This window comes from Ascaphus truei, unplaced genomic scaffold, assembly GCF_040206685.1.
Source record: "Ascaphus truei isolate aAscTru1 unplaced genomic scaffold, aAscTru1.hap1 HAP1_SCAFFOLD_2407, whole genome shotgun sequence".
Taxonomy (NCBI): Eukaryota; Metazoa; Chordata; class Amphibia; order Anura; family Ascaphidae; genus Ascaphus; species Ascaphus truei.
The window spans coordinates 3032-17500 of NW_027455331.1; the positions used below are offsets into that span (position 1 = coordinate 3032).

At 60.3% G+C, this 14469-nt stretch overlaps 1 protein-coding gene across 2 annotated transcripts in view; it reads right to left on the minus strand.

The window, feature by feature from the left end:
* Positions 1-5542: 5542 nt before the first annotated feature.
* NUDT8 (nudix hydrolase 8) overlaps positions 5543-14469 on the minus strand; it is a 19373-nt gene continuing 10446 nt past the window's right edge. Inside the window, exons 4-6 of one of the 2 annotated variants that reach the window (XM_075582597.1) lie at positions 11340-11417; positions 7375-7452; positions 5543-6040 (exon numbers count right to left, since the gene is read on the minus strand). In XM_075582597.1, coding sequence (XP_075438712.1) covers positions 5916-6040; positions 7375-7452; positions 11340-11417 — 281 coding nt within the window. In that variant the 3' untranslated portion in view covers positions 5543-5915. The remainder of the gene's footprint in view (positions 6041-7374; positions 7453-11339; positions 11418-14469) is intronic. The other variant, XM_075582596.1, reaches the window with a different exon arrangement.

Here is a 14469-nt window from a genome sequence, read left to right on the forward strand (position 1 = left end):
GAAGAGAGAGATTGTGTGTGTGTGTGTGTGTCACCGCCGGCAGGAAGAGAGAGATTGTGTGTGTGTCACTGCCGGCAGGAAGAGAGAGATTGTGTGTGTGTCACTGCCGGCAGGAAGAGAGAGATTGTGTGTGGGTGTGTGTGTGTCACTGCCGGCAGGAATAGAGAAATTGTGTGTGTGTCACTGCCAGCAGGAAGAGAGAGATTGTGTGTGTGTGTGTGTCACCGCCTGCAGGAAGAGAGAGTGTGTGTGTGTGTCACTGCCTGCAGGAAGAGAGTGTGTGTATGTGTGTGTCACTGTCTGTAGGAAGAGAGAGAGTGTGTGTGTGTGTCACTGCCTGCAGGAAGAGAGAGATTGTGTGTGTGTGTGTGTGTGTGTCACTGCCTGCAGGAAGAGAGAGTGTGTGTGTGTGTGTGTCACTGCTTGCAGGAAGAGAGAGAGTATGTGTCACTGCCTGCAGGAAGAGAGAGATTGTGTGTGTGTGTGTGTGTCACCGCCTGCAGGAAGAGAGTGTGTGGGGGAGGTTCTCGCTCACGCGGGGGGGAGGTTCTCGCACACGCGGGGGGGAGGTTCTCGCACACGCGGGGGGGAGGTTCTCGCACACGCGGGGGGGAGGTTCTCGCACACGCGGGGGGGAGGTTCTCGCACACGCGGGGGGGAGATTTTCGCACACGCGGGGGGGAGATTTTCGCACACGCGGGGGGGAGATTTTCGCACACGCGGGGGGGAGATTTTCACACACGCGGGGGGGAGATTTTCACACACGCGGGGGGGGAGATTTTCACACACGCGGGGGGGAGATTTTCACACACGCGGGGGGGGAGATTTTCACACGGGCTGAGCAGGGGGGAGGTTCTCTCTCACCCGGTTTGCGGGGGGGAGAATCTCACACGTTCTGAGCGGGGGGTGATTCACTCACACGCGGGGGGGGAGGTTCTCTCTCACACGTTCTGAGCGGGGGGGAGGTTCTCTCTCACACGTTCTGAACGGGGGGTGATTCCCTCACACGCGGGGGGGGAGGTTCTCTCTCACACGTTCTGAGCGGGGGGAGGTTCTCTCACACGGTTTGCGGGGGGGAGAATCTCACACGTTCTGAGCGGGGGAGACTCACACGAGTGTATCAAATAAAAATAAACAATTAGGGAAATGATAAAATACATTTTTATTTTCTGCGCGTTGGGGTCAGCGCGCGCCGGCGCTGTGCAGGGCGTTGGGGTCAGCGCGCGCCGGCGCTGTGCAGGGCGTTGGGGTCAGCGCGCGCCGGCGCTGTGCAGGGCGTTGGGGTCAGCGCGCGCCGGCGCTGTGCAGGGCGTTGGGGTCAGCGCGCGCCGGCGCTGTGCAGGGCGTTGGGGTCAGCGCGCGCCTGCCCTGTGCAGGGCGTTGGGGTCAGCGCGCGCCGGCGCTGTGCAGGGCGTTGGGGTCAGCGCGCGCCGGCGCTGTGCAGGGCGTTGGGGTCAGCGCGCGCCGGCGCTGTGCAGGGCGTTGGGGTCAGCGCGCGCCGGCGCTGTGCAGGGCGTTGGGGTCAGCGCGCGCCTGCCCTGTGCAGAGCGTTGGGGTCAGCGCGCGCCGGCGCTGTGCAGAGCGTTGGGGTCAGCGCGCGCCTGCCCTGTGCAGGGCGTTGGGGTCAGCGCGCGCCTGCCCTGTGCAGGCGTTGGGGTTAGCGCGCGCCGGCGCTGTGCAGGGCGTTGGGGTCAGCGCGCGCCTGCCCTGTGCAGGCGTTGGGGTCAGCGCGCGCCGGCGCTGTGCAGGGCGTTGGGGTCAGCGCGCGCCGGCGCTGTGCAGGGAGTTGGGGTCAGCGCGCGCCGGCGCTGTGCAGGGCGTTGGGGTCAGCGCGCGCCGGCGCTGTGCAGGGCGTTGGGGTCAGCGATCGCCTGCCCTGTGCAGGGCGTTGGGGTCAGCGCGCGCCTGCCCTGTGCAGGGCGTTGGGGTCAGCGCGCGCCGGCGCTGTGCAGGGCGTTGGGGTCAGCGCGCGCCGGCGCTGTGCAGGGCGTTGGGGTCAGCGCGCGCCGGCGCTGTGCAGGGCGTTGGGGTCAGCGCGCGCCGGCGCTGTGCAGGGCGTTGGGGTCAGCGCGCACGCCCGGCGCTGTGCAGGGCGTTGGGGTCAGCGCGCGCCGGCGCTGTGCAGGGCGTTGGGGTCAGCGCGCGCCGGCGCTGTGCAGGGCGTTGGGGTCAGCGCGCGCCGGCGCTGTGCAGGGCGTTGGGGTCAGCGCGCGCCGGCGCTGTGCAGGGCGTTGGGGTCAGCGCGCGCCTGCCCTGTGCAGAGCGTTGCGGTACGAGGAGGGGAGCAGCAGAGAGAGAGCGGAGTCCGTCATCATGGCCGTCAGACCCCAGACCTTATACCCCGGGAGCTGGAAGACGGGCAGAGTGTGCGAGTACCGGCCACGCCGACGGAAACACGTGTACCCACGGGAGGAGTCCGTGCAGGCGTGGGAGAGGGGGAGGGTGAGGAGCGACTCCACCTGCAGGGAGGGGGGGGGAGAGAGGGAGGGTGAGGAGAGACTCCACCTGCAGGGAGAGGGGGGGAGAGAGGGAGGGGGGGAGAGGGGGAGGGTGAGGAGCGACTCCACCTGCAGGGAGAGGGGGGGAGAGAGGGAGGGTGAGGAGAGACTCCACCTGCAGGGAGGGGGGGAGAGAGGGAGGGTGAGGAGAGACTCCACCTGCAGGGAGGGGGGGAGAGAGGGTGAGGAGACTCCACCTGCAGTGAGGGGGGGAGAGAGGGAGGGTGAGGAGTGACTCCACCTGCAGGGAGGGGGGGAGAGAGGGAGGGTGAAGAGAGACTCCACCTGCAGGGAGGGGGGGGGGGAGAGGGAGGGTGAGGAGAGACTCCACCTGCAGGGAGGGGGGGGAGAGAGGGAGGGTGAGGAGAGAGGGAGGGTGAGGAGAGGCTCCACCTGCAGGGAGGGGGGGAGAGAGAGGGAGGGTGAGGAGAAGCTCCACCTGCAGGGAGGGGGGGAGAGAGAGGGAGGGTGAGGAGAAGCTCCACCTGCACGGAGGGGGGGAGAGAGAGGGTGAGGAGCGACTCCACCTGCAGGGAGGGAGGGTGAGGAGCGACTCCATCTGGAGGGGGGGGGGGGGGAGAGTGAGGGGAAACTCCACCGGAGGGAGGGAGGGGGGGGAGGAGAGAGGACTCCACCTACAGTGAGGAGGGGAGAGAGAGATTGAGGGGAAACTCCACCTGAGGGGGGGGGGGAGAAGAGATTGAGGGGAAATTCCACCTGAGGGGGGGGGGGAGAAGAGAGAGAGTGAGGCGAAACTCCACATGAGAGATGGGGGGGGAGGGGAGGAGAGAGGACTCCACCTGCAGGGAGATAGGGGTGCGGGAGTGACAGACTGGGACATGGAAGTGGAGACCGTGAGAGGAGAAAGGTACAGAGACACATTCCCGTCCCCCGCACACACCTCCTCTGGGTTGGGGTTCGGTGACAGCGTCTCCAGGGGACCGAGATATGCCAGGACTGGGACGATCACCATCCCCGCCTGCAGGAAGAGAGAGAGAGTGTGTGTGTGTGTGTGTGTGTCACCGCCGGCAGGAAGAGAGAGATTGTGTGTGTGTCACTGCCGGCAGGAAGAGAGAGATTGTGTGTGTGTCACCACCGGCAGGAAGAGAGAGATTGTGTGTGTGTCACTGCCGGCAGGAAGAGAGAGATTGTGTGTGTGTCACCACCGGCAGGAAGAGAGAGATTGTGTGTGTGTCACTGCCGGCAGGAAGAGAGAGATTGTGTGTGTGTCACTGCCGGCAGGAAGAGAGAGATTGTGTGTGTGTCACTGCCGGCAGGAAGAGAGAGATTGTGTGTGGGTGTGTGTGTGTCACTGCCGGCAGGAATAGAGAAATTGTGTGTGTGTCACTGCCAGCAGGAAGAGAGAGAGAGTGTGTGTGTGTGTGTGTGTGTGTGTGTGTCACCGCCGGCAGGAAGAGAGAGATTGTGTGTGTGTCACTGCCGGCAGGAAGAGAGAGATTGTGTGTGTGTCACTGCCGGCAGGAAGAGAGAGATTGTGTGTGTGTGTGTCACCGCCGGCAGGAAGAGAGAGATTGTGTGTGTGTCACTGCCGGCAGGAAGAGAGAGATTGTGTGTGTGTCACTGCCGGCAGGAAGAGAGAGATTGTGTGTGGGTGTGTGTGTGTCACTGCCGGCAGGAATAAAGAAATTGTGTGTGTGTCACTGCCAGCAGGAAGAGAGAGATTGTGTGTGTGTGTGTGTGTCACCGCCTGCAGGAAGAGAGAGTGTGTGTGTGTGTCACTGCCTGCAGGAAGAGAGAGAGTGTGTGTATGTGTGTGTCACTGTCTGCAGGAAGAGAGAGAGTGTGTGTGTGTGTCACTGCCTGCAGGAAGAGAGAGATTGTGTGTGTGTGTGTGTGTGTCACTGCCTGCAGGAAGAGAGAGTGTGTGTGTGTGTGTCACTGCTTGCAGGAAGAGAGAGAGTATGTGTCACTGCCTGCAGGAAGAGAGAGATTGTGTGTGTGTGTGTGTGTCACCGCCTGCAGGAAGAGAGTGTGTGTGTGTGTGTCACTGTCTGCAGGAAGAGAGTGTGTGGGGGAGGTTCTCGCTCACGCGGGGGGGAGGTTCTCGCACACGCGGGGGGGAGGTTCTCGCACACGCGGGGGGAGGTTCTCGCACACGCGGGGGGGAGGTTCTCGCACACGCGGGGGGAGGTTCTCGCACACGCGGGGGGGAGGTTCTCGCACACGCGGGGGGGAGGTTCTCGCACACGCGGGGGGGAGATTTTCGCACACGCGGGGGGGAGATTTTCGCACACGCGGGGGGGAGATTTTCGCACACGCGGGGGGGAGATTTTCACACACGCGGGGGGGAGATTTTCACACACGCGGGGGGGGAGATTTTCACACACGCGGGGGGGAGATTTTCACACACGCGGGGGGGGAGATTTTCACACGGGCTGAGCAGGGGGGAGGTTCTCTCTCACCCGGTTTGCGGGGGGGAGAATCTCACACGTTCTGAGCGGGGGGTGATTCACTCACACGCGGGGGGGAGGTTCTCTCTCACACGTTCTGAGCGGGGGGGAGGTTCTCTCTCACACGTTCTGAACGGGGGGTGATTCCCTCACACGCGGGGGGGGAGGTTCTCTCTCACACGTTCAGAGCGGGGGGGAGGTTCTCTCACACGGTTTGCGGGGGGGAGAATCTCACACGTTCTGAGCGGGGGAGACTCACACGAGTGTATCAAATAAAAATAAACAATTAGGGAAATGATAAAATACATTTTTATTTTCTGCGCGTTGGGGTCAGCGCGCGCCGGCGCTGTGCAGGGCGTTGGGGTCAGCGCGCGCCGGCGCTGTGCAGGGCGTTGGGGTCAGCGCGCGCCGGCGCTGTGCAGGGCGTTGGGGTCAGCGCGCGCCGGCGCTGTGCAGGGCGTTGGGGTCAGCGCGCGCCGGCGCTGTGCAGGGCGTTGGGGTCAGCGCGCGCCGGCGCTGTGCAGGGCGTTGGGGTCAGCGCGCGCCGGCGCTGTGCAGGGCGTTGGGGTCAGCGCGCGCCGGCGCTGTGCAGGGCGTTGGGGTCAGCGCGCGCCGGCGCTGTGCAGGGCGTTGGGGTCAGCGCGCGCCGGCGCTGTGCAGGGCGTTGGGGTCAGCGCGCGCCGGCCCTGTGCAGAGCGTTGGGGTCAGCGCGCGCCGGCGCTGTGCAGAGCGTTGGGGTCAGCGCGCGCCTGCCCTGTGCAGGGCGTTGGGGTCAGCGCGCGCCTGCCCTGTGCAGGCGTTGGGGTCAGCGCGCGCCGGCGCTGTGCAGGGCGTTGGGGTCAGCGCGCGCGCCGGCGCTGTGCAGGGCGTTGGGGTCAGCGAGCGCCGGCCCTGTGCAGGGCGTTGGGGTCAGCGCGCGCCTGCCCTGTGCAGGGCGCTGCGGTACGAGGAGGGGAGCAGCAGAGAGAGAGCGGAGTCCGTCATCATGGCCGTCAGACCCCAGACCTTATACCCCGGGAGCTGGAAGACGGGCAGAGTGTGCGAGTACCGGCCACGCCGACGGAAACACGTGTACCCACGGGAGGAGTCCGTGCAGGCGTGGGAGAGGGGGAGGGTGAGGAGCGACTCCACCTGCAGGGAGGGGGGGGAGAGAGGGAGGGTGAGGAGAGACTCCACCTGCAGGGAGAGGGGGGGAGAGAGGGAGGGGGGGAGAGGGGGAGGGTGAGGAGCGACTCCACCTGCAGGGAGAGGGGGGGAGAGAGGGAGGGTGAGGAGAGACTCCACCTGCAGGGAGGGGGGGAGAGAGGGAGGGTGAGGAGAGACTCCACCTGCAGGGAGGGGGGGAGAGAGGGTGAGGAGAGACTCCACCTGCAGTGAGGGGGGGAGAGAGGGAGGGTGAGGAGTGACTCCACCTGCAGGGAGGGGGGGGAGAGAGGGAGGGTGAAGAGAGACTCCACCTGCAGGGAGGGGGGGGGAGAGAGGGAGGGTGAGGAGAGACTCCACCTGCAGGGAGGGGGGGGAGAGAGGGAGGGTGAGGAGAGACTCCACCTGCAGGGAGAGGGGGGGAGAGAGGGAGGGGGGGAGAGGGGGAGGGTGAGGAGCGACTCCACCTGCAGGGAGAGGGGGGGAGAGAGGGAGGGTGAGGAGAGACTCCACCTGCAGGGAGGGGGGGAGAGAGGGAGGGTGAGGAGAGACTCCACCTGCAGGGAGGGGGGGAGAGAGGGTGAGGAGAGACTCCACCTGCAGTGAGGGGGGGAGAGAGGGAGGGTGAGGAGTGACTCCACCTGCAGGGAGGGGGGGGGAGAGAGGGAGGGTGAAGAGAGACTCCACCTGCAGGGAGGGGGGGGGAGAGAGGGAGGGTGAGGAGAGACTCCACCTGCAGGGAGGGGGGGGAGAGAGGGAGGGTGAGGAGAGAGGGAGGGTGAGGAGAGGCTCCACCTGCAGGGAGGGGGGGAGAGAGAGGGAGGGTGAGGAGAAGCTCCACCTGCAGGGAGGGGGGGAGAGAGAGGGAGGGTGAGGAGAAGCTCCACCTGCAGGGAGGGGGGGAGAGAGAGGGAGGGTGAGGAGCGACTCCACCTGCAGGGAGGGAGGGTGAGGAGCGACTCCATCTGGAGGGGGGGGGGGGGAGAGAGTGAGGGGAAACTCCACCGGAGGGAGGGGGGGGAGGAGAGAGGACTCCACCTACAGTGAGGAGGGGAGAGAGAGAGAGATTGAGGGGAAACTCCACCTGAGGGGGGGGGGGGGGGAGAAGAGAGAGATTGAGGGGAAATTCCACCTGAGGGGGGGGGGGGGGGGAGAAGAGAGAGAGTGAGGCGAAACTCCACATGAGGGATGGGGGGGGGAGGGGAGGAGAGAGGACTCCACCTGCAGGGAGATAGGGGTGCGGGAGTGACAGACTGGGACATGGAAGTGGAGACCGTGAGAGGAGAAAGGTACAGAGACACATTCCCGTCCCCCGCACACACCTCCTCTGGGTTGGGGTTCGGTGACAGCGTCTCCAGGGGACCGAGATATGCCAGGACTGGGACGATCACCATCCCCGCCTGCAGGAAGAGAGAGAGAGTGTGTGTGTGTGTGTGTGTGTGTCACCGCCGGCAGGAAGAGAGAGATTGTGTGTGTGTCACTGCCGGCAGGAAGAGAGAGATTGTGTGTGTGTCACCACCGGCAGGAAGAGAGAGATTGTGTGTGTGTCACTGCCGGCAGGAAGAGAGAGATTGTGTGTGTGTCACTGCCGGCAGGAAGAGAGAGATTGTGTGTGTGTCACTGCCGGCAGGAAGAGAGAGATTGTGTGTGTGTCACTGCCGGCAGGAAGAGAGAGATTGTGTGTGGGTGTGTGTGTGTCACTGCCGGCAGGAATAGAGAAATTGTGTGTGTGTCACTGCCAGCAGGAAGAGAGAGAGAGTGTGTGTGTGTGTGTGTGTGTGTGTGTGTCACCGCCGGCAGGAAGAGAGAGATTGTGTGTGTGTCACTGCCGGCAGGAAGAGAGAGATTGTGTGTGTGTCACTGCCGGCAGGAAGAGAGAGATTGTGTGTGTGTGTGTCACCGCCGGCAGGAAGAGAGAGATTGTGTGTGTGTCACTGCCGGCAGGAAGAGAGAGATTGTGTGTGTGTCACTGCCGGCAGGAAGAGAGAGATTGTGTGTGGGTGTGTGTGTGTCACTGCCGGCAGGAATAAAGAAATTGTGTGTGTGTCACTGCCAGCAGGAAGAGAGAGATTGTGTGTGTGTGTGTGTGTCACCGCCTGCAGGAAGAGAGAGAGTGTGTGTGTGTGTCACTGCCTGCAGGAAGAGAGAGAGTGTGTGTATGTGTGTGTCACTGTCTGCAGGAAGAGAGAGAGTGTGTGTGTGTGTCACTGCCTGCAGGAAGAGAGAGATTGTGTGTGTGTGTGTGTGTGTCACTGCCTGCAGGAAGAGAGAGAGTGTGTGTGTGTGTGTGTCACTGCTTGCAGGAAGAGAGAGAGTGTATGTGTGTCACTGCCTGCAGGAAGAGAGAGATTGTGTGTGTGTGTGTGTGTGTCACCGCCTGCAGGAAGAGAGAGAGTGTGTGTGTGTGTGTCACTGTCTGCAGGAGAGAGAGAGTGTGTGTGTGTGTGTGTGTCACTGCCTGCAGGAAGAGAGAGATTGTGTGTGTGTGTGTGTGTGTGTGTCACTGCCTGCAGGAAGAGAGAGTGTGTGTGTGTCACTGCCTGCAGGAAGAGAGAGTGTGTGTGTGTCACTGCCTGCAGGAAGAGAGAGATTGTGTGTGTGTGTGTGTGTGTCACCGCCTGCAGGAAGAGAGAGATTGTGTGTGTGTGTCACTGCCTGCAGGAAGAGAGAGATTGTGTGTGTGTGTGTCACCGCCTGCAGGAAGAGAGAGATTGTGTGTGTGTGTGTGTCACTGCCTGCAGGAAGAGAGAGATTTTGTGTGTGTGTGTGTGTGTGTGTTTGTCACTGCCTGCAGGAAGAGAGATTGTGTGTGTGTCACTGCTTGCAGGAAGAGAGAGTGTGTGTGTGTGTGTGTCACCGCCTGCAGGAAGAGAGAGATTTTGTGTGTGTGTGTGTGTGTGTGTCTGTGTGTCACTGCTTGCAGGAAGAGAGAGATTGTGTGTGTGTGTGTGTCACCGCCTGCAGGAAGAGAGAGATTGTGTGTGTGTGTGTGTGTCACTGCCTGCAGGAAGAGAGAGAGTGTATGTGTGTGTGTCACTGCCTGCAGGAAGAGATAGAGTGTGTGTGTGTGTCACTGCTTGCAGGAAGAGAGAGAGAGAGTGTGTGTGTGTGTGTGTGTGTGTGTGTGTGTGTGTGTGTGTGTCACTGCCTGCAAGAAGAGAGAGATTGTGTGTGTGTGTGTCACTGCTTGCAGGAAGAGAGAGATTGTGTGTGTGTTTGTCACTGCTTGCAGGAAGAGAGAGAGTGTATGTGTGTCACTGCCTGCAGGAAGAGAGACATTGTGTGTGTGTCACTGCCGGCAGGAAGAGAGAGATTGTGTGTGTGTGTGTGTGTCACCGCCTGCAGGAAGAGAGAGAGTGTGTGTGTGTGTGTCCCCGCCTGCAGGAAGAGAGAGTGTGTGTGTGTGTCCCCGCCTGCAGGAAGAGAGAGATTGTGTGTGTGTGTGTGTCACCGCCTGCAGGAAGAGAGAGTGTGTGTGTGTGTGTGTCACCGCCTGCAGGAAGAGAGAGAGTGTGTGTGTGTGTCACCGCCTGCAGGAAGAGAGAGAGTGTGTGTGTGTGTGTCACCGCCTGCAGGAAGAGAGAGAGTGTGTGTGTGTGTGTGTCCGCCTGCAGGAAGAGAGAGAGAGTGTGTGTGTGTGTCCGCCTGCAGGAAGAGAGAGATTGTGTGTGTGTCACTGCCGGCAGGAAGAGAGAGATTGTGTGTGTGTGTGTGTGTCACCGCCTGCAGGAAGAGAGAGAGTGTGTGTGTGTGTGTGTGTCACCACCTGCAGGAAGAGAGAGTGTGTGTGTGTGTCCGCCTGCAGGAAGAGAGAGTGTGTGTGTGTGTGTGTGTCCCTGCCTGCAGGAAGAGAGAGAGTGTGTGTGTGTGTGTGTGTCACCGTCTGCAGGAAGAGAGAGTGTGTGTGTGTGTGTGTGTGTCACCGTCTGCAGGAAGAGAGAGATTGTGTGTGTGTGTCACCGCCTGCAGGAAGAGAGAGATTGTGTGTGTGTGTGTGTCCCTGCCTGCAGGAAGAGAGAGATTGTGTGTGTGTGTGTGTGTGTCACTGCTTGCAGGAAGAGAGAGTGTATGTGTGTCACTGCCTGCAGGAAGGGAGAGTGTGTGTGTGTGTGTCACCGCCTGCAGGAAGAGAGTGTGTGTGTCACCGCCTGCAGGAAGAGAGAGAATGTGTGTGTGTGTGTGTGTGTCACTTCCTGCAGGAAGAGAGTGTGTGTGTGTGTGTGTCACTGCTTGCAGGAAGTGTGTGTGTGTGTCACCGCCTGCAGGAAGAGAGAGAATGTGTGTGTGTGTGTGTGTGTGTCACTGCCTGCAGGAAGAGAGAGATTGTGTGTGTGTGTGTGTGTGTGTGTCACTGCCTGCAGGAAGAGAGAGATTGTGTGTGTGTGTCACCGCCTGCAGGAAGAGAGAGATTGTGTGTGTGTGTGTGTGTGTGGGGGGGGGGAGAGAGGGAGGGTGAGGAGAGACTCCACCTGCAGGGAGGGGGGGAGAGAGGGTGAGGAGAGACTCCACCTGCAGTGAGGGGGGGAGAGAGGGAGGGTGAGGAGTGACTCCACCTGCAGGGAGGGGGGGGAGAGAGGGAGGGTGAAGAGAGACTCCACCTGCAGGGAGGGGGGGGGGAGAGAGGGAGGGTGAGGAGAGACTCCACCTGCAGGGAGGGGGGGGAGAGAGGGAGGGTGAGGAGAGAGGGAGGGTGAGGAGAGGCTCCACCTGCAGGGAGGGGGGGAGAGAGAGGGAGGGTGAGGAGAAGCTCCACCTGCAGGGAGGGGGGGAGAGAGAGGGAGGGTGAGGAGAAGCTCCACCTGCAGGGAGGGGGGGAGAGAGAGGGAGGGTGAGGAGCGACTCCACCTGCAGGGAGGGAGGGTGAGGAGCGACTCCATCTGGAGGGGGGGGGGGAGAGAGTGAGGGGAAACTCCACCGGAGGGAGGGAGGGGGGGGAGGAGAGAGGACTCCACCTACAGTGAGGAGGGGAGAGAGAGAGAGATTGAGGGGAAACTCCACCTGAGGGGGGGGGGGGGGGAGAAGAGAGAGATTGAGGGAAAACTCCACCTGAGGGGGGGGGGGGGGGGGGAGAAGAGAGAGATTGAGGGGAAATTCCACCTGAGGGGGGGGGGGGGGAGAAGAGAGAGAGTGAGGCGAAACTCCACATGAGGGATGGGGGGGGGGGAGGGGAGGAGAGAGGACTCCACCTGCAGGGAGATAGGGGTGCGGGAGTGACAGACTGGGACATGGAAGTGGAGACCGTGAGAGGAGAAAGGTACAGAGACACATTCCCGTCCCCCGCACACACCTCCTCTGGGTTGGGGTTCGGTGACAGCGTCTCCAGGGGACCGAGATATGCCAGGACTGGGACGATCACCATCCCCGCCTGCAGGAAGAGAGAGAGAGAGTGTGTGTGTGTGTGTGTGTGTGTCACCGCCGGCAGGAAGAGAGAGATTGTGTGTGTGTCACTGCCGGCAGGAAGAGAGAGATTGTGTGTGTGTCACTGCCGGCAGGAAGAGAGAGATTGTGTGTGGGTGTGTGTGTGTCACTGCCGGCAGGAATAGAGAAATTGTGTGTGTGTCACTGCCAGCAGGAAGAGAGAGAGAGTGTGTGTGTGTGTGTGTGTCACCGCCGGCAGGAAGAGAGAGATTGTGTGTGTGTCACTGCCGGCAGGAAGAGAGAGATTGTGTGTGTGTCACTGCCGGCAGGAAGAGAGAGATTGTGTGTGTGTGTGTCACCGCCGGCAGGAAGAGAGAGAGTGTGTGTGTGTGTCACTGCCTGCAGGAAGAGAGAGAGTGTGTGTATGTGTGTGTCACTGCCTGCAGGAAGAGAGAGATTGTGTGTGTGTGTGTGTGTGTCACTGCCTGCAGGAAGAGAGAGAGTGTGTGTGTGTGTGTGTCACTGCTTGCAGGAAGAGAGAGAGTGTATGTGTGTCACTGCCTGCAGGAAGAGAGAGATTGTGTGTGTGTGTGTGTGTGTGTCACCGCCTGCAGGAAGAGAGAGAGTGTGTGTGTGTGTGTCACTGTCTGCAGGAAGAGAGAGAGTGTGTGTGTGTGTGTGTGTCACTGCCTGCAGGAAGAGAGAGATTGTGTGTGTGTGTGTGTGTGTCACTGCCTGCAGGAAGAGAGAGTGTGTGTGTGTCACTGCCTGCAGGAAGAGAGAGTGTGTGTGTGTCACTGCCTGCAGGAAGAGAGAGATTGTGTGTGTGTGTGTGTGTGTCACCGCCTGCAGGAAGAGAGAGATTGTGTGTGTGTGTCACTGCCTGCAGGAAGAGAGAGATTGTGTGTGTGTGTGTGTCACCGCCTGCAGGAAGAGAGAGATTGTGTGTGTGTGTGTCACTGCCTGCAGGAAGAGAGAGATTTTGTGTGTGTGTGTGTGTGTGTGTGTTTGTCACTGCCTGCAGGAAGAGAGATTGTGTGTGTGTCACTGCTTGCAGGAAGAGAGAGTGTGTGTGTGTGTGTCACCGCCTGCAGGAAGAGAGAGATTTTGTGTGTGTGTGTGTGTGTCTGTGTGTCACTGCTTGCAGGAAGAGAGAGATTGTGTGTGTGTGTGTGTCACCGCCTGCAGGAAGAGAGAGATTGTGTGTGTGTGTGTGTGTCACTGCCTGCAGGAAGAGAGAGAGTGTATGTGTGTGTGTCACTGCCTGCAGGAAGAGATAGAGTGTGTGTGTGTGTCACTGCTTGCAGGAAGAGAGAGAGAGAGAGAGTGTGTGTGTGTGTGTGTGTGTGTGTGTGTGTGTGTGTGTGTGTGTCACTGCCTGCAAGAAGAGAGAGATTGTGTGTGTGTGTGTCACTGCTTGCAGGAAGAGAGAGATTGTGTGTGTGTTTGTCACTGCTTGCAGGAAGAGAGAGAGTGTATGTGTGTCACTGCCTGCAGGAAGAGAGACATTGTGTGTGTGTCACTGCCGGCAGGAAGAGAGAGATTGTGTGTGTGTGTGTGTGTCACCGCCTGCAGGAAGAGAGAGAGTGTGTGTGTGTGTGTCCCCGCCTGCAGGAAGAGAGAGTGTGTGTGTGTGTCCCCGCCTGCAGGAAGAGAGAGATTGTGTGTGTGTGTGTGTCACCGCCTGCAGGAAGAGAGAGTGTGTGTGTGTGTGTGTCACCGCCTGCAGGAAGAGAGAGAGTGTGTGTGTGTGTCACCGCCTGCAGGAAGAGAGAGAGTGTGTGTGTGTGTGTGTCACCGCCTGCAGGAAGAGAGAGAGTGTGTGTGTGTCCGCCTGCAGGAAGAGAGAGAGAGTGTGTGTGTGTGTCCGCCTGCAGGAAGAGAGAGATTGTGTGTGTGTCACTGCCGGCAGGAAGAGAGAGATTGTGTGTGTGTGTGTGTGTCACCGCCTGCAGGAAGAGAGAGAGTGTGTGTGTGTGTCACCACCTGCAGGAAGAGAGAGAGTGTGTGTGTGTGTGTCCGCCTGCAGGAAGAGAGAGTGTGTGTGTGTGTGTGTGTGTCCCTGCCTGCAGGAAGAGAGAGAGTGTGTGTGTGTGTGTGTGTCACCGTCTGCAGGAAGAGAGAGTGTGTGTGTGTGTGTGTGTCACCGTCTGCAGGAAGAGAGAGATTGTGTGTGTGTGTCACCGCCTGCAGGAAGAGAGAGATTGTGTGTGTGTGTGTCCCCCTGCCTGCAGGAAGAGAGAGATTGTGTGTGTGTGTGTGTGTGTCACTGCTTGCAGGAAGAGAGAGTGTATGTGTGTCACTGCCTGCAGGAAGGGAGAGTGTGTGTGTGTGTGTCACCGCCTGCAGGAAGAGAGAGATTGTGTGTGTGTGTGTCACCGCCTACAGGAAGAGAGAGAGTGTGTGTGTGTGTGTGTGTGTCACTTCCTGCAGGAAGAGAGTGTGTGTGTGTGTGTGTGTCACTGCTTGCAGGAAGTGTGTGTGTGTGTCACCGCCTGCAGGAAGAGAGAGAATGTGTGTGTGTGTGTGTGTGTGTGTCACTGCCTGCAGGAAGAGAGAGATTGTGTGTGTGTGTGTGTGTGTGTCACTGCCTGCAGGAAGAGAGAGATTGTGTGTGTGTGTCACCGCCTGCAGGAAGAGAGAGATTGTGTGTGTGTGTGTGTGTGTGTGTGTGTGTGTCACTTCCTGCAGGAAGAGAGTGTGTGTGTGTGTGTGTGTCACTGCTTGCAGGAAGAGTGTGTGTGTGTGTGTGTCACCGCCTGCAGGAAGAGAGAGAGTGTGTGTGTGTGTCACTGCCTGCAGGAAGAGAGAGATTGTGTGATTGTGTGTGTGTGTGTCACTGCCTGCAGGAAGAGAGAGATTGTGTGTGTGTCACTGCCTGCAGGAAGAGAGAGATTGTGTGTATGTGTGTGTCACTGCCTGCAGGAAGAGAGAGATTGTGTGTGTGTGTGTGTCACTGCCTGCAGGAAGAGAGAGATTGTGTGTGTGTGTGTGTGTGTGTCACTGCCTGCAGGAAGAGAGAGATTGTGTGTGTGTGTGTCACCGCCTGCAGGAAGAGA